At 37.0% G+C, this 19,147-nt stretch overlaps 2 protein-coding genes across 3 annotated transcripts; one reads left to right on the forward strand and one right to left on the reverse strand.

The window, feature by feature from the left end:
* The first annotated feature begins 482 nt into the window (after positions 1-482).
* LOC149729094 (uncharacterized) lies at positions 483-13,932 on the forward strand. Of its 2 annotated transcripts, XM_089889110.1 has the most exons (15): positions 483-926; positions 1,141-2,979; positions 3,631-3,744; positions 3,943-4,066; positions 4,300-4,423; positions 4,870-4,969; positions 5,183-5,265; positions 5,575-8,976; positions 9,216-9,322; positions 9,673-9,825; positions 10,800-10,951; positions 11,305-11,484; positions 11,810-12,034; positions 12,574-12,738; positions 13,269-13,932. In XM_089889110.1, exons 2-15 carry the CDS (start codon positions 2,906-2,908, stop codon positions 13,354-13,356), a joined length of 5,091 nt encoding a protein of 1,696 aa, XP_089745236.1. In that variant the 5' UTR covers positions 483-926; positions 1,141-2,905; the 3' UTR covers positions 13,357-13,932. The 2 variants fall into 2 exon arrangements, with proteins under 2 accessions (XP_089745236.1, XP_089745235.1); XM_089889109.1 differs by having other exon boundaries at positions 483-2,979.
* Positions 13,933-14,350: 418 nt separating this feature from the next.
* On the reverse strand, positions 14,351-19,090 carry LOC149729095 (beta-1,4-galactosyltransferase 4-like). The gene is made up of 7 exons (XM_089889133.1): positions 17,833-19,090; positions 16,640-16,790; positions 16,168-16,265; positions 15,834-15,950; positions 15,351-15,487; positions 14,738-14,823; positions 14,351-14,610 (listed from the first exon to the last, which is right to left on the reverse strand). The coding sequence occupies exons 1-7, from the start codon at positions 18,182-18,184 to the stop codon at positions 14,436-14,438; spliced, it is 1,116 nt and encodes a 371-aa protein (XP_089745259.1). The 5' UTR covers positions 18,185-19,090; the 3' UTR covers positions 14,351-14,435.
* Between the last annotated feature and the right edge of the window lie 57 nt (positions 19,091-19,147).

Below are 19,147 nucleotides of genomic sequence, written 5' to 3' on the forward strand. Positions count from 1 at the left end.
TCCGTATATAAACATGTTAATATACGGAATCTGGTATAGATCAGTCGTTACTTAAACAAATTTATATAAGGTTTCAGGTACATTGAATAAATGTTACTTGCTTTAAGTACAAACACTCTGACATAAAAGTGAATACAACCGTTTTCTATTGGACTTTTGAAAACATAAAAAAGAACAGAAAAAGATTCGATTCATGAACATTGACGTCAGTTGTGACGTAGTTTACGTTAGCAATAGATAGTCGAAGAATATGTGTAAGTAAGACTCATCAACGAATGACTAAATGAATGCAACTTATTAATACATGCACCTCGTGTCCGCTTACAAGTTACCATGTATGTAACTTTGTGGGTGATTTTTTTAAAGTAAGGCTGACAATTTGGACAACCCATTAGTAATCACTAGATTGGAGCAATTGCCGTTAAGTGACTTACCCAAAACACATATACGCCGAGCAATAACGGGAAAAATATTAAAACAATTACGAAAATATCGGTTGAAAATCATAGGACTAAAAGTGAATGACGAAAGGTAAACCACATACGAATAAAACGCGTGATGTTTCCCACTACCTGAGATCGTTACACGGTCGAGTAACCATGAATAGGTAAGGTGTATTGTGCCTGGTCATGTTCTGTTTATAGTGCAGTAAAGTCGATAAGAAAATGGGGCAAAGAAAAATAAAGAAGAATTAAAGTAAATATGAGTCGCGCCATCGCTTTATATTAACGTAAGATTGGGTTTATGACACTTTTCAATGAAAAACTGTAAACTTTTACGAGGAACTTTACGACTGTTTTACTTGGTAGCTTAGCTGTTGTGTTGTTGCCATGCGAAGGAATGTTTTGATGTAAGTTTGACTAAGTAGTACAAAGGCACCCGGACTGATATGAGCATCAAATGTATAGGAATTAGTAAAAGTCAAGGTAAATCTAACAAACTTTCACTCAGTAATTAATTTCTAATCTGAGTTTGAAGTGTCTCACGCACTTGCCAGAACGTCGTTTCGGTAAACTTAAACTACATTTTCCAGCTGACACATAAATATTGTGTCATCTATAATATTTTTGTTGGTACGTTAGTACTAAAACTGACCAGAAAATTCATGTTTCACGAACTTTCTTTTTTATCCTGTTTTAGGAGCGGCATTTATAGAATTGTTTATAGACCCCTGTGTTAACATGGTTTAGTTGAAATGCCTCGACATCGAAGAGGACGCCGCCGTGGTAGGATACACAACTGTAATCATAAGAACATTGTACAGAATCATTTCAGCTCGTTTGTATTTTTCTTGTTCCTAATGGCAATCACGGTCTCCTTATTAGCGTCAGGTGTAACCAGAGGATCTCCGAACACAAGCTTCTACGTTGGCATCGGTTTTATGGTTATGATGGTCAGCTTTGGAAGTTATTTTTCGTATCAGGTTTGCTTTCCCAAACAGGAAACTCAAGTTCATACTCATCCAACTGAGATCTTAGCTACGGTGTCCTTGACTGTCAATCAACGCAGAAGCAGAGGCAGAAACTTCATCGCACCCACCCCACCCCCTAGTTACAGCCAATTCCATGTACATAGTGTCGACCCACCGGCGTATTCTACATACCAAGCCCACAGCATTACCAACGCTTCTTCGCCCCCGCCGCCAAAGTATGAAGACGTTGTCCAACTAGCGTGATTTTTTATACAAGAGTTTATAAAAGTTTTACGTCACTGTGATTACGTCATTTTTACCATTATGTTGCATACATCGTAGATTTATTGCTCAAGTTGTTGTTACATCGCGTATTAATATACACAGTACCTTGTAATTGCATTCATATGGTAATACAGGTAACATACTAAGCCGCGATACGTTTTTGACGTAGCTTTACCTATTTTTTTACGTCGCACGATCTATTTCACATACTAACATTGTATAACTGGTTGATTCTGCCTTGTGTAATGTGGAGAAAAAGAAAAGTCAGAACGTTTTTATGTTATTGCAAATTTTAAAGCACCAAATAATGTAACAAAATGTGTTAATACTGTTTCTATGAAACAACCAGAGCGTGTAATTAGGTGGTTCCCCATTCAGGTTGCCAGAGCAAACAAGAGACGCTATTTTGTTGTTTTTTATTTTTTGATCTTCTTTTTAACTTAATTTTTTTACCGTTGAGAATGTGTACAAAATACATTGTGTGTTTATACTATTTTTAACCATTACACAAAGTACTACGATAGTTTGTACTCTAGTTTTTGTTGTCTAAACACGGTGATTTAGTGCAGAAAAAGTATAATAATATTATATTATTGAGTGAAGTATACGCCATGTTTAATGCGATGAAATATTAGATTCAGTTTCAAAAACTGTATAGTAATTTTAACTGAATTTCTTATTTTACTATTAATGTTTGTAAGGGTTAAGAATTCTCAGTATATTCAGTCTTTAAATATGAAGTTGCATTTATGTTTACACAAGTTTACAGTTACAGTATTATAACACAACCTCTTACACACCATGAAAACACTACAATATAATACATGTCACAAACACTGTAATTACTATTCTCTCACAGTAGATTGTATACCAAGGAAAGTTTCCAGATTAAACTGCTTTACAACAAGAGTTTTAAAACAATAAACAAAAGCAATTCCTTTGCTAGTGAAGAATCTTCCCCCCCCCCACCTTATTTGCTAACCACTAACCCCCAACCACTAAGTGGTTAGCAAATAATGAAATAAGGTGGGGGGAAGACTCTTCACTAGCACCGCAATACCTCTGTATTGACCAAGCTTCTTAATAATCAAGATTCTTACAGAAGCAAGGCTGTAGTTATTCAAAAACAAAACATTTTTAGCTCGGTTAATTCTTTACTGATCAACTGGAATAAAGGGAAATATTGTAACTGAGTTAAACTAGCCAAGGATGAAGATATTGCCTCAATATAAAAACAATATGGAGCCCGGAATTGAGGAAACGAATAAGGATAATATGAAAAGGTATGTAATAGGGCAGGGCTGTATATTTAATACAAGTAGTATGTATGGTGTATTTTTTGTGTAATAAAGGGTTTTTAATGTCTGATTAGATAATAAACGGGTGGGTATTGCTTCTGTACAAAGCTATATTGTGTAATTGTAATCGTTTTTAAAATAAAATTAAAGTGTCATTTTAATACTTTATTATATAAAAATATCACACGGTTTTTTGATTTTCATTGCATGACATTTAAACTTTTAGTAAAACCTAGGTCTGAATTTATAGTTAAACTTCCCAAACCTTGTTACAAAATCTTAAGTATTCCGAGCTTACTGGAACGATTAAAAAAAACATTTATTGAGCTACCAGAAATCCATTCTAGGTGCTGAATGAATGTTTGAAGTGTATAGTTGTTACAAGACACTTTAAACTTAGATTGGAATAAATTTAATTGCTTTGTTATTTGAATCAACTTATAGTCCCACAATCTCTGGTCATAAAAATCCAGTCCTAGTAAAATGCAGCAATAAAATCCTATAAATCTATTATGCATTCATTAATAACTTCTTGTGCAATCAAACCATACACAAGTCTTTGTATTGACCAAGCAAACACTGTGTGTGGGACAAACACATGGTAGTTGAAGTGAGTAATTAAACATCAACTTCTAGTTACAACGAACCAACCAAAAGATTGGAAAGCGAATACAAAACAGAGATCGACCAAAACTTGGTGCAGATTCCGATCGTGCAACCGACATCAGACAATAAATTCTTTCAAACAAGGTGAGCAGGTCAAATGTATGGCTAGCTTTAAAACTGTTATCAAACCTTTTAAACTGAAACAATTGATTTTGCTGTTCATTTTTATAAATATATATATTTTTTTAATTAAATTTTATTTAAGTTGATTAAATATTACTCTTGTTCTTGTGTTGCATGTCAAAACAATGCTCTATATTCTATATCACTTTATGTTAACAGAATGCAACCAGTTCGTCATGAAGTTGAACAAACACCTGGTCGCACGAGGGCGTTATCAACCCCGGACATTATCGTTACTGAAGGATCAACTTTGTCAAAGTTTGCTCTTAATTTAAGTTCTAAGGTGAGACACATATGTGTGTTTAAACTTGAAGGGTGTGATGACATTTTGTTCTCATACAACAGTCATTATAACACGGATGTACTGTTTATACGCAGTACCTGTTTTCTTTCTATGTGCAAAAATAATAAAAAACCTGAAAAATTATCCATAGCATTTGACTGACAGGTACAATTGATTGACAGCTACATTAGATTGAAAGCTGCCATTGATTGACAGGTAACTTTTATTTCCAGTCGTCCACCAACTTATCCACCCCCCGCAGTGGAAGGAAGATTCCACCACGGATAAAGAAAGGGAAACTAAGGTCGATGAGTTCGCCGAACCTACCTAAGGATCTACAATCTCAGTATGAACCATGTAAGTTGGTGGGGGAGTTAGTGATGTATATTCTTGTATCTGCCAAAGTAAGTTAGTGGGGAAGTCACTATTGGTTGTTCTTTGGTTGGCCGACTATAATTTAGTTGGTGTATTTTTACATTTAGTTGGCCGACTAAATATCTGTGAATTACTTATTACAAAAGTTAGTTTGTTAAAATCTGCCAACTAAATTTTAGTCACTCAAAAAAACGTCGAACTTAGAGAAGTGACTAGTTTAGTTAGTAAACAAGAATGCCACCCAATAACAGCAACCATGAGGTCTTATTTTCAGCTTTAGATCTTTACGTTTGTAAAACTGTGATTTTTTTTAGATTTTCACAAACTACTCAATGTAGGTTAGCGTGCGTGTCAGTATGTGACCTTGACTCTAATCCTGATACAACAATTGTATCTTTTATTTTCAATCTTAAATATATTCCTTACAGCTTTAGATCGCCTCCTCTCCATGGACGACCCGGTTGAAGGACGAACGCAAACCCCCAATCGGATCCTTCTCCCCAAGATGGAAGAAAACCCAAACATTGGGTAAGAAATAATATATTTTATTATATTTCTAATCTTTTAATACATTTAGCATTATAAAATTATATTAATAAAGGTCTAACATTTGGAGCTATTACAGAATATTGCACAAAATTTATTCTTGTTTTAAATCTGAGCCATTCTGGTACCATAAGTGTTAAAATAATGAAATAGATATAACTTGAAGAAACATAACCAACCAATATGTTGTTTCAGTTTAACTTTACAATCCATATCCCGATCTTCCACCCCTTATTTTGACAAGGATCCTTTGCTGGATGTTGAAACACCAAGAAGAAGTAAGTTAGTTGCTTGTGTTGGTGTTAATTGACTTACGTCACTTTATCTAAACTTTTCAGTCATACAGAAAAACAATCACCCACAAAGTTACTTTGGTAACTTACAAATTACCCTTTGTAAGAGGTGTATGAAATATAATAACTGTGTTATAGCGACTATCGTTGCCCCAGCACACGAGAATAAATAAGTAGCATACGGGGTAACTTGTAAGCGGGCATGCGGTTTATGAAACAGAACACCCATGTTATAACGACCGTCACTGTTCATAATTTTTATTAGGTTATGAATTAAACCACTTTATCTAACAGACCCGACCCCGACATACCCCAACCGCCACTGCATGCTCACACCTCGTAAATCTTTGTCCTCTATTAAACTTGACCCACTGGGTGATAAGAAGGACCCACCATCCTCCCCATATAAGAGCCGTACCCGCCATTATAACGGCTCCCTCCCCCAAACCCCTATACCAGGCCTGGGGTCAAGGACACCCTTGGAGCCAGTGAGGGAGGGTACAGAAAGATCCACATCATCCCAGATCATCAAAGATGGGGGAAGTGATCACCCTTCCTCTCCTCCTCAAAGCGGAAGCAGCAGTTCTTCTCATGGGTCTTATAAGAAGAAGAAAAAAGATAAAACCTCGCATCCAGTTGATGGAGCAGTAGTTGGGAGTGTTCTCACATCAGGGATTTCCCCTCCCCTTGTGGATAATACTGACCATGTAGACCCAACAAGGAAAGTGATCGATTTTGAAAGTCTTGCAACTAAAGTTTCAGATGAAGCTGATGGTATGTATCGTTTCAATGCTGAGCCTAACTTGCCCGAAAATCGATTGAAAGTTAAGAACAAGAGCAGGTCGTCGGCGTCTGCTGTTCTTGTTCCCGCACTTAGGGTGGAGAGATTTCAGCGGAAGAAATTATCGCAAAGTGCAACACCCAGAGTTGGAGTGAATGATCGGGTTATGGGGGTTGGGATGAAACTGGATGAAAAACCAAAAGATATTTATCCCTTTGTTGGAAAGGAAAGTTTGTTAAATAAAATGGAGAGTTTAACACCGGATATTGGAAGGAAAGAAATGGTTTCTGTAGCTCGTAATAATGTGGATTTCTACTTGCCCAAGGAGAATGAACAAGAAGAAAATAAAGATTTAAAACGGAAACATAAAACAGTTGAATCTGAAGTGGTTTCTGTTAATAAACAGAATAATAAAGACGGTTTGAAAACAAAGGGGCAAGAAATAGATCCACAGAAACCAGAGATACAAATATTGTCCTCAGTGCCGGAGAAAGTTGATAAACCATCGTCGATTAATTTGTTTGTACCTGAGCAGGATGACGCGGTAAAAATAACAGTAACACTGACTGATGACGTGGATTCGAAAAGCGAGGCAAAGCTAGTTGGGGTGGGGAGAACCAAAACTAAGGTTTTGTCGGCGAAAGCAGCTGAAGCAACCAACAGGTTGTATAAATCTAATGATGGAAAATCAAAGGTGGATTTGAAGGGAGAGAAAAAGGTAGTGAAGTCAAGTAAAGCAAAGTTGAAACCAGCAGATAAAAGTAAAGAACGAAAAAGCAGCGCTACGGCAAAATTTGGTACAAAGAAATTAAAAGGAAATAAAAATCAGAATTTAAACACGAAAAAGAAAAGAAAAGGAGTTTTATCCGAAGGGGTTGTGATTGCAACAGATGAGACAATGCGTGAATATAAACAAGATGATACGAAGGATTCTAAAATTGTGAAACAAAACAGTGAGGATCAAATTATAGCGGGGGAAGTATCGGACACAATGGAAAATAATTCCTCAATCTTGTCGCCAACAAAAGATGTTTCAAACAATGCTGACGAGCTTTTGTTTGAGGGAGAGTTTATTGAAACAGCAGCGGAGATTGATGTTAAGACACAACGCTGCTTGTCACGATTCAGCAACATGGGGCCTTCTCATAGTGACTACATCGCCGCAAATAACATTGTTGCCACAACACCAATAATAGTTGAAGCATATCCTGTTCTTGACGATCACAAACAACTTTTACAAAGAGTTTCGGAAACGAAGACTGTCGTTCATCCTCGCAGGGCCAAAACTGCATTTGAAAAACATAAACCAAATAAATTAAAATCAAAAACAAAAGCGAATGAAACCAATAAACGAAAAGTTACTCGTGCAAAATCTGCTGGACTTTCTGTTGAGAAAAGAAACAAAAATCAAAAAAATGAAAATTTAAAAACTTCATATGATTTTGAAAATTTTGATTCAACCAAACAAGCTTTGATATCTGGGCAGACATGGCATGTTGTGGTTGACAAGAATGAAACTGGAGATCATATTATTGTGAATGGAGACAATGGAATAGATGCACGTGATGAATCACCATTGTTGCACAACAATGGGGCAATCCACGAGCGTAAATTAAGTCCGATCCCAGAAACTTCTTTGTCTTCAATGGATAAAGATAAACTTCTGATGATGCAAGAAAATATTCAGAAGTTAAACAACGACAACAATAATAATAACATTGCTACATGTAACAATGATTATGTTGATGTAATAATTGATGATAATGAGGCAGCTATGACATCACAAAGGGCAGATAGTGTGATGTCAAATATAATTCTCGCTAACCCAGTCACAACCCCTATGTCTTCAGCTGGAACACCAGTGTTGTCCAAGACCGGCGACGCTTGGTGTAACTGCAATGCTGAAGTATTGGGGAAAAGTGAGAATGTGTTTACATTTGGAAACACTGAAAATAGTGTTTTTGTGCATGGAAACACTGAAAATAATGAGCTTTTAAATAATGACGCTGAATATAAAGAGTTTTTAAATGGAACCACTGGAAATGATCAGTTTTTAAATGGAACCACTGGGAACAAAAATGTGAATGGCAACACTGGGTTTCAATTTCATCCAGATGAGAATGCAGGAAAAGATGAATCGGAAGATCAGATCTTTCGGAGTCTGGATGCGAGCCAGGAGATCCAGGAAGATCAAGATGAGTTCTTCGTTGAGTTGAGCAATTGTTACGATGGGGATGATGAGACAGAGGTGGGAAGTGATGTTGGAAGCGATGGTGGGAGCAGTGAAGAGTCTTTTGATGAGTTGGAGGACTTTAAGAGGAAAATGCTTGCTCCAAGGTCGGAGCTGGATGCTCACATCCTCCATAGAGCATCAGAAGACGAGGAAAGTGATGAAGAAGATTGTGAGGGCGGTGGTGGGCTGGTCCTCCAGGGTGAAGGGAGTCTTGTGGATCTGGGGGGTCCTGGAGAAAGGCAAGAGGGAATGAAGATTGTTCCAAAATACGATGTTTTATTTGATAATAATGCAGAAGATGTTGGAGGAAATGAGTGTTCGGGGAATGTTGCGAAATATAATGTTTTGTTCGAGGAGAAAAATTTAGAAGTTGGAAATATTGAGATGTGTCCGGAGGATGGGGGTGGGAATAAAGATGAGGATGAAGAAGAGGCCTTAGATTGCTCCCAGGAGAGTCCAGGAGCATCAGATGATAATGGGGATCTAAGTGATGACGACACAATATGTGATGAAGATCAAGGGATGAGGAAGGACCATCTTCATTTATTGAGAAGATCGGAATCGCCGGGCGTCTCTCAGGATGAATCGGAGGATGCGATGATGGATTACATGAGGAAGACACTGAAGGAGGAGGAGCTGGGGACCGAGTCGGATGCGAGTGCGGGGGTCAGTGATCACGCAGGTAGGTGGGGGGTGAAGGAAACAATGTCTGGGTGGTGTGGGGTAGGTTGGGATAACGTTACAAATTGAACTGTTCCCTTTAAATAACAGTCTGTGGAACATACTGAAATAATGAACACATTTTATGATGGAAAACGATACTATGAACTACAGTTCAACAACTGGTTTAATCAATAGCATCTACAGTATCAGAGTTGTGAAAAAATACAGGATTAACGCTTAAAACATAATTATTCATAGAAAATCTCCATGTTAGCCACAAATTCAATGTATTAACGGTATCTGCGTTGGAGAGACACAACAGTGAGGTGGACTTTCTTACAATTCGACAACAACATGAGATTAGGGTGAGAACTTAATGTATTTACACCGGGTATTACTTGGGTTTTCTATATGGATGAAGTCATAGGTGCCAACTTTTCATAAAGGCAGGGGGGGAAGTGGTGGTTCATTCCATAACCCTGAGAAACAAGTTTTGCCTCATTGGTTGTAATAAAATATGTGGTAACTTTTAAGAGTGGTCCAGAGTACTTATATACATGTGTTCGCAACGGGGACTTCATACATACTCATATATGTAAGTAGTAGTCCAGGTGTGAGGGTGATGGGCCAACCCCAGCCAAGACCTCATGTCTTTGACAAGGAGCTCACCCATAGAGAATATTATATATTAATGTGAAATATTTGGTTCATTCAGAGTTTATTAGAATCTCGAGACTCCCAGCGAACCGACCACAGTGAACAAAGTTACTTAACCAACACCTCCTCGCTGTCTGTTGCCGATCTTAACACTGAGAAGTGCATGGGGTGGAAGAGAGGGAAACCTATCGGGCAAGGAGCATTTGGAAAGGTATTTAAAATGTTGAACTGGACCTGGAATGTAGGTCTATTATTCCAACACCTAGGGTGCTATTATCTAGACCTCACTGAGGTAGTTTATAGACACTCAATAACTGAGGCAGTTTATAGACACTCAATAACTGAGGCAGTTTATAGACACTCCATAATAGAGATTCTGTTCTATAAGGGTGAGGTCTTCAGTGAGGCACACCTGAGACCTGGGATGTAGGTCTATTACCCCAACACCCAGGGTGCTACAATCTAAACCTCACTGAGGCAGTTTATAGACCTCAATAATAGAGATTCTGTTCTATAAGGGTGAGGTCTTCAGTGAGGCACACCTGAGACCTGGGATGTTGGTATATTACCCCAACACCCAGGGTGCTACAATCTAAACCTCACTGAGGCAGTTTATAGACCTCAATAATAGAGATTCTGTTCTATAAGGGTGAGGACTTCAGTGAGGCACACCTGAGACCTGGGATGTTGGTATATTACCCCAACACCCAGGGTGCTACCATCTAGACCTGGTATATTACCCCAACACCCAGAGTGCTACCATCTAAACCTCACTGAGGCAGTTTATAGACCTCAATAATAGAGATTCTGTTCTATAAGGGTGAGGTCTTCAGTGAGGCACACCTGAGACAGGGGATGTTGGTGTATTACTCAAAACTCAGGGTGCTACCATCTAAACCTCACTGAGGCAGTTTATAGACCTCAATAATAGAGATTCTGTTCTATAAGGGTGAGGTCTTCAGTGAGGCACACCTGAGACCTGGGATGTTGGTGTATTACTCAAAACTCAGGGTGCTTTTGTTTAAAGCCCACTATGGTAGTTTATCTTAAGTACACCATTAGTTCTACTTGTAAATTGTTGTGTATTTTATAACAAAATAGCACTTGGTGTATTCCGTTATGACAGAACGAGAATCCTCCAACAATATATCATGACTTTAGTTCATATAGTTATCCACCACGCAGGTATGGGAGGGAATGACAAACGGAGGGCAACTTATTGCCGTCAAACAAGTTGAACTGTCTCCCTCCGATCGAGAAAAAGCGAAAAAAGAATTTGAGAATTTGCAGCGAGAGGTTGAGATACTGAAGGATATGAAACATACGAATATTGTTAGGTTTGTAAGTTTGCTGTGGGTGTGCATCTATAAGCAAGCGATGTAATGACAATTGCTTCAACCCAGTGGTCTATTCTACTGGGGTGAGGTCCTATCCCATGCCATAACAAGGGAACCAAAGATTTGGGCCAGAGTTGGTCATTACCCCAATACCAAGCTGTCACTAAAAATAATCAGCCACAAAGTTACATCGTGGTAACTTGTAAGCGGGCACGAGGTGTATGAAACAGAACATCTGTGTTATAATGATTGTTGTTTTCCCGTTACAAGAAGATAAACGAGCAACATACAACTACAAGTACCATCAGCAGAGAAAGTATAGATTTTAAGTTAAAAATATCCAAATATTTCAGTTTCATCGGTACTTGCTTGGAGGGAAACGTCGTGAACATTTTCATGGAGTATTTAACTGGTGGAACAATAGCTTCGGTGTTGAAGGACTTTGGGAACCTGGACGAGGGAGTGTTTCGGAGATATACAAAGCAAATACTGGAAGGAGTTTGTTACCTTCACAAGCATAATGTGGTGCACAGGTGTGTATGTGGTTATGCTGCTTTTACACCTGTTTGTGGTCTTCCTTTAGTGTTAACTTTCTTAAGGCGAGTTAAAAACTGCTGCCATGTTTGGCAAGAATGTCATTCTACAAAAACTTCCAATTTTTCACATTGGCAGTTCCTTAATTTAAAAGTATTTCTATACTGGTGAAAAAAAATGACGTTTCAAGCCAATATTAATATTGGAGTAAAATGTTGGGGTTGGGAACCATGAAAAATTATTTTAAGCGCTGGTAAAAAAATTTCTGCCAAGTTACAAATTAGGCAAATTCGTTATCATTCACTAACACCAATATTTTCTCAGAGACATAAACGGGAACAACGTGATGCTTCTACCCTGTGGAACTATTAAGTTAATTGACTTTGGTTGCGCGAAAAAGATCCATGAGATCAACAACAGTTCATCGGGGCGTAACAGTGCCTCTAGTGGTAGAGAGCGACAGTTCAAGTCGGTGGTTGGGACCCCATATTGGATGGCACCCGAGGTCATTAACGGAAAGGCTAAGTACGGACCAAAGTCCGATGTTTGGTGAGTTGTGGAGGGCGTATACAGAAAGAAGCTAAATTACTGGCATGGAAATTTAATTGTGTGGAAGTAGAAGTACGGCATACACACAAACGGAATTTAGTTCAGATGTAATTTTACCCCAGAAAAATCTGCTGATTGCATCAAACATTAAATGTGTGCTTGAATGATAAGTGTGTCATACGTACTCTACACCAGTAAACTCAACAGTGAGCATGAGGTGTATGAATACACCATGTGTGTCTGGTGTATAAGAAGACACCCATGTAATAACTCGACTGTGAGCATGAGGTGTATGAATACACCATGTGTGTCTGGTGTATAAGAAGACACCCATGTTATAACTCGACAGTAAGCATGAGGTGTATGAATACACCATGTGTGTCTGGTGTATAAGAAGACACCCATGTTATAAATCGACAGTGAACATGAGGTGTATAAATACACCATGTGTGCCTGGTGTATAAGAAGACACCCATGTTATAACTCGACTGTGAGCATGAGGTGTATGAATACACCAACTAACCCCAACCCTCCTACAGGAGCTTGGGATGCACGGTGATAGAGATGGCCACAGCGAAGCCCCCGCTGCATGAGTTGGGAATATACGGGGCTATGTACCACATCGGGGAAGGTAGACCGATGCCTGTATTATCGAACAACTTCACTAAACATGCGAGGTCCTTTGTTATTCAATGCTTAAGAATGTAAGTTGGAATATTAATTGAAAATTTAAAAGTAAATGGTAAAATATAGAAGTCACATAAGTGGTTAAACCACTTGACCAGTGTAACTTAATACCAAGTTTAAAAAAAGGGTTTTAAGGGGGTTTATGTACAGACCTCTGCTCATGCACAAGCAGGGAAATCTTGTTATAAATATTAAATAACACACTGAATTAAAGAAACTCGGAACATATTTTAACGAATGGCAGTCAGAACATTGGTACAATAGAGTTAACGTTTTTACCAAAAGACCAATGTTAAGCATAACATTATGCTTGGTAGTAGAAAAATGAATGAATGAATGTAACTTTATTCTCGCTTAGCCGGAAAACGACAGTCGTTATCACACGGATTTAACACCTCGTGCCACTGCCAGCTTATGAGTTACCATGTATGTTACTTTGTGGGTGATTATTCATTTGGAAAGAAAAAAGTAATACGGGAAAAATCTAAATCTATTGTCTTACTGTAGTGATGCAATAATGGTTAATTATAACATCACAATATTACAGCGATCCATCGTCACGGCCAACCGCAGACGAATTGCTACAACATAAGTTTATGCGACATAGAAGGTTCGTAAGGAAGTCATTGGAATAATTGGCAATTTAGTTATGAATCTTACTTGGGTTCAACACACATCAAACCCAAAATTGTCAGGGAAACCGATTTAATTAATTTACGTAACTTCTATCTTGTTTTACATGTTTGTGCCTTTAAGTTTAATTGATGGACAATCCTATTACGACTTGCGAACTCTATTTTATCCATTTTTTTAAAAATTCAATAAAAAAAATTCAAAATTACTGAAAAAAATAATTTATATTTCCAATTTTTACCAATCTGTGCCTTGCAAATGGATGATAATTATATTGTAAATCCAAAAATATTGTAAATAATAATATTAATACTTTTGCATTTACTTACTTACGCATTTAATCAGTTTTTTTTTTAATGTTTTTATGTGAGAAAGGCAACTAACGCATGCCTTAGCTTCAAGATGTTCAATATTTTTAAGTTCTTTATTTCAAGTTCTATTTTCATCCTAATTATGTTCCTTTTTACAATCCTGTGTTTCAAATTATTTTAATTTCTTTTGATAAATTTTCTATTTGCACAAACATGCTGGCCATGTTTATTGTTCACTGCCCGTTGCATTTTGTTCAATAAATTACTTTATATACCTTTGTGCTTTAATTTATGATTTATCCATGGTTGCCACTCCCATGCCCACAGTGGAGCTACTGAAGCTATTGCAGTGTGTGGATAAGCGGACATGACTTTTGGTTGGTTCGGTCATTTATATCCTTGTGGGTGGGAACTTGAGTGACTTATTCATGGTTGCCACTCCCATGCCCACAGTGGAGCTACTGAAGCTATTGCAGTGTGTGGATAAGCGGACATGACTTTTGGTTGGTTTGGTCATTTATATCCTCGTGGGTGGGAACTTGAGTGACTTATTCATGGTTGCCACTCCCATGCACACAGTCGAGTTACTGAAGCTATTGCAGTGTGTGGATGTGCAAAAAACAAAATTAACTAAAACAACCTAATCCCTTACAGCTACCATCTACATTCCACACGAAACAACAGCTTATTTATACTATATATCGTTATATTTCATACAAAATCTCCAATTGTATAGCACATAATGACAACTATGACATCACCGATCACCTTTATAATGTTACAAGAATCTCAACATAAGTTTTGTGCTTTGCTATCGTTACTTTCTTCACAGAAAATGACTTTAATCCATCAGTATCAATTCTTGTGGTTGCTTTTTCCATTAGTTTGGTCATCATCTTATTCTTTGGATTCCCAATGTCTCTTCCATGTGGTAAATTTGTGTATCTAGATACACATAGTGAGAAAAATCGCCAGTTAAAAGCGTGACTTTTGAACCCAATATCGCTACAGTTCAACACCAAAAAAAGCGAATCAAATGCATTTCACCATATATACGTTTATGTTCACTTACTTTACAAAAGATTCTTTTGGTTCCCAAACCTTGATCTGTCGGACCCGAATTCTTCTCTGCATGTCGTCGTCCTCTCCCCCGTGGCCCTGGGGAGTGCGATGGTTACTACTATGGGTGTATATGTATTCCTTACAATGCTGCGCAATAGCAACCAGCACAAATATATCGCAAAAACGTAACTTGTGACATGGTTTTCGTTAGGAGTGGTTTATTTAAGTAAGGTGTATCAATGCATAAATGAGTATGCATGAATGATACTTTTAAATCCTCGCACTGCGGGGCAACGACAGTCATTATTACAAGGATGTTCTGTTTCATACACCTCATGCCCACTTACAAGTTACCATGCGTGTAAATTTGTGGGTGATTGTTTTTCTGTATGGTTGACATTTAACAATTTAGACAACCCATTAGTGACCACCAGGTTCAAGCAATTGCCGCTAAGTGTCTTACCCAAAAACACATACGCCCACTATGGTAGTAGGCCATAATTCAAATCAACGTGCTTCCAATTCTAGGGGGAGCATTCTGTGCCACGTCAATGGACAAATATAAACTGATCTATTACAAACTGACCAAATATTTTCACACAACCGGCACAATTTTCACTTACAACGTATTGGTTTGAAAATCCATTTACAGTTTCAAACTGTTGTTTAGTGAATCCAAGGGCGCCCCCAACGTAACCTAGATACATCGGTTTGAAGTCAAATTGCTTCATAGCAAATGAATAATGAACGACTTGTTCATCTGAAATAATAGATAAATTAATAAAAAACATAGTATTCGTTGCTAAATATTTAACATGAAAACTTTAAAAATAAGCTCATTTTTATATTTTTACTTCCTAATACTTTTTCTTTTTTATATTGTATGACATAACAAGCCCTTTTTTTCATAACAATAACAAAGATATTCAAATACAAATAAAATCTGATAAATAAATACATAGCAGCATATATATTCTCAATGATAGGACACATTACGTTGTTTATTATTAAACAACTTACTAACCAGCAAATAAGAAATTACTAGTTAAACAAGTGGGTAAAACATACAATAATACAAATATATAAAATTACTCCTAAACATAAACCTTTGCAAGTGTATGATATCTTGTCATTCATCGCAATGAGATCCACATCATGAAATATAAAACAATCAAACTCCCCGTATTTCTTTGCTTCAATGAATCCAGCATTCATAAGTTTACCTGGCAGAACATTACTTTACTGTGGTGACATTGAGGCACAAAGACTGCGTATGTGGCAACGGCAGCCATTACGACACAGGCTCACAGCCATTATGTGTTAGTTTCTAAATTGCCCGCCATGAGACTACCATCATAGCTATTTATCTTAAAATTTATTTAAGATAAATTTTGAAAACTTGACTATAAAATATCTGTTATATTGCTAGAAGTTGACTACCTTTATTGAAAGTCTCTCGGTCATCTTGCGTTACTACGAATATGACATAACAAAGTTGTTGCCTCTGTAGCATTTGATGAGTGTAAAACAAGAAGAACCTGAAGACAGTATCAAGTAACGTTAAAGCTTGTAATCAATACAGAGTGAAACGCAGTAAGGCCGGTCTGGGCTTTGGGCCGCGTAGGAATGAATGTATTTTGCATATTTTCATGTCACAACAAAACTTTAACAGATATAGCGAGGTTGTCAAAGTCACCTCGTGCCCATTTACAATTATGCATCTAACTTTGTGGATGATTAGTTCTACATGGCTAGTAATGTGGACAACTTATTGATGAACATCTTGCTAGCAGCATCAAGCCATAAGCCTATGTTTGAGGAGAGGTACATTCTTAATACGTTCCTAAATATTGAGTACATTAGTATTTACTTGATTATTAAAAGTCTTACAGAAAAATAAAAGCTAATTTACTTTAGGTGCTCTGTTCTTGCACGGTAGGGAACTATGACAGCGGTTTTTGATCTGCAATTGCATTTAGAAGGCCCTTTGTAGATGTTTCTAACATTGTTTGAAAGTTGGGGCATCAACTGTATTAGCTCATCTTCACTTGGTGGCCATTTATCTGTGTGTATATGAAGAACATCAGCATGTGTATTGCAGAAAATGGTGTTTATGGGTTTAGTCACGCTTTTATTTGACACGTTTATTAAAGTAGTTTTTATTATCTTTAGAGTATTTTAACGACTGTTGTTTTGCTGTTAAATCTTTAAAACTAACAGTAAATTATCAAAAGTTTGTGGTTTGTAAAACATGAGTCATTAAATATTTGTTACAAGACCATTTACACAAAAAAATAAAAGAGTTGTTTAATTAATATTTTAAACTAAATTACGCGCTGAGATGAACAAACTCCGAAATATTTTTCAGAAAGTTATTGGCGCCATTTTTGAAAACCGAAATTTCTTAGGTTATAATTTAATTTTACATAAACGGGGAGTTACACAAATACCGCGATTCAAAATATATTAAATAGCTTTTAAAGTTGCGTTATATGTGCGTCGGACTCTAAAATATCATATTTAGTTGATTTTTTAAGATTTTAAAATCGTTTCGCGTATAAATATAAAAATATAAAGTTCGCCCATAAAAGCGTGCAAGCTGATGAAGTACAGTTACGCAGAGCCATGGAAATACCGAGTAGTCCAACCCATTGTTACGTAAAAGACAAATTGAACGGCAATTTGGGTCCAAAATAACACAGTAGGTATAGGGAAAATCCATGTTTTTCAGTAAATTACAGAAAAACTTGGGCCTAAAAACAAATTTAAAGGTTGAAAAGTGTAAAAAACATGTGTTATTTGTTTTCTGTATCAAAAAAAGTCAAAAAATGGAATTAGAAGCGGTTGATTTGTGACATTTTAGTCATTTAATGGGGGCAAATTTATATATTTTTTCAAAACAATGTTTGGTAAGGCAAATAGAAGCTGTTTTACGCCTTCCCACAAAAGGAAATCGCAAATAAAACTCAACAAGTTCGTTTAAACTCATTGCGAAAGTCACCGCTTTTTCTCTATTTTGAACACACAAAGACGGCAGTTGGACTACTCGGTGTTTTTACGACTCTGCAGTTACGGTAAAGATTAACCAAATAAATATATAAATACCTTTTTTATTTGAGGGAAATAGGTCAATTTTTACGTCTCCTTTAAGAAGAGGGGAGATCAGAGGGCATGTATTCGGATCAACGACTTCGGCCTTTTTTGTTTTGGGTGTTTTTGGATTTTTTGTTGTTGTTGTTTTTGTTGTCACTTTTAATGACGTTTCCCCCCCTTTTACTATTGTTGTTGTTGTTGTTAGTGCTTTCGGTGAAGTTTCGTCTTCAATCAATTCTTCAAGATCTTTTTCAGCGTTTTTAACGAGTACGTCGGACATGTGTAACGATAAAAAGAACGCGAGAATAAGTGTAACGAAAATCCATATCTTCTTTAAACGCATCAGTGACGACATTTTGAACATTCAAAGTTACTTGCACTTCTAAGCACCTGGAACACTTATTACTTTGCACCACTGGACGCCGGATTGGCCTGTTTCTTATACTTTATTTTGCCCGTCTCTATATAGTAGTGTCGGGAAAGATGGGACACCTTTTCAATTTATTTTCTTGTCCAATTTGGTAGTAAACAAAGAACAATCAAAGAATTATAAAACCATATGCTCACGACTCCCATATAGGCCTACCGCTGCTAGTTGTTTAGATTGTGATCTTATGTACTAAAGGTGTCCCATCTTACCCCATAACGTAGCAAACTTTACTATTTAATTTATCTCTTCGATCAGAATGGCGAGAATTAAATCAAATAAAACAACAAAGAAAAGGGAAATAGTAACAGACAGAGACCCATATAAATATACCTTGTAATGCGGATGTGACCAACGAACTTATACTCCTAACTTAAAGTCTAAACTGGCTATATAGTAGGGTGAGGGGAAGATGGGACACCTTATCATTCTATTTACTGGTCATATTTGGTAGTAAACAAAGAAAATTCAAATAAATATCATTCCGTATCCTTACGCCCCCATAGACCGCTGTTAATTGTATAAAACACGATCAGAATATTTAGATATTCTGCGCTAAATGTGTCCCATCTTTCCCCACCCTACTATATATATTTCTAACTCTAACTTAAGCGAATATATTTCTAACTAAAAGTCTAAACTGACTAACGATGCATTAGATACTAAAGCAGGGTGGGGAAAATGGGACAACCTTTTAACCTATTTTCCGATCCCATTCGGTAGTAAACAAAGAACATTCAAATAACTATAAAACCGTATCCTCGCGACTCCAATAGACCGTTGTTAATTTTTAAAACACGATCAGGATATTGGGATATTTTGTCCTAAAGGTGTCCCGTAGTCCCCACCCTACTGTATACTGAACAACAACTGTAAACCTAGCAATAAAGTAGCAACGTA

The sequence above is a fragment of the Ciona robusta genome, chromosome 11 (assembly GCF_009617815.1).
Source record: "Ciona robusta chromosome 11, ASM961781v2".
Classification (NCBI taxonomy): domain Eukaryota; kingdom Metazoa; phylum Chordata; class Ascidiacea; order Phlebobranchia; family Cionidae; genus Ciona; species Ciona robusta.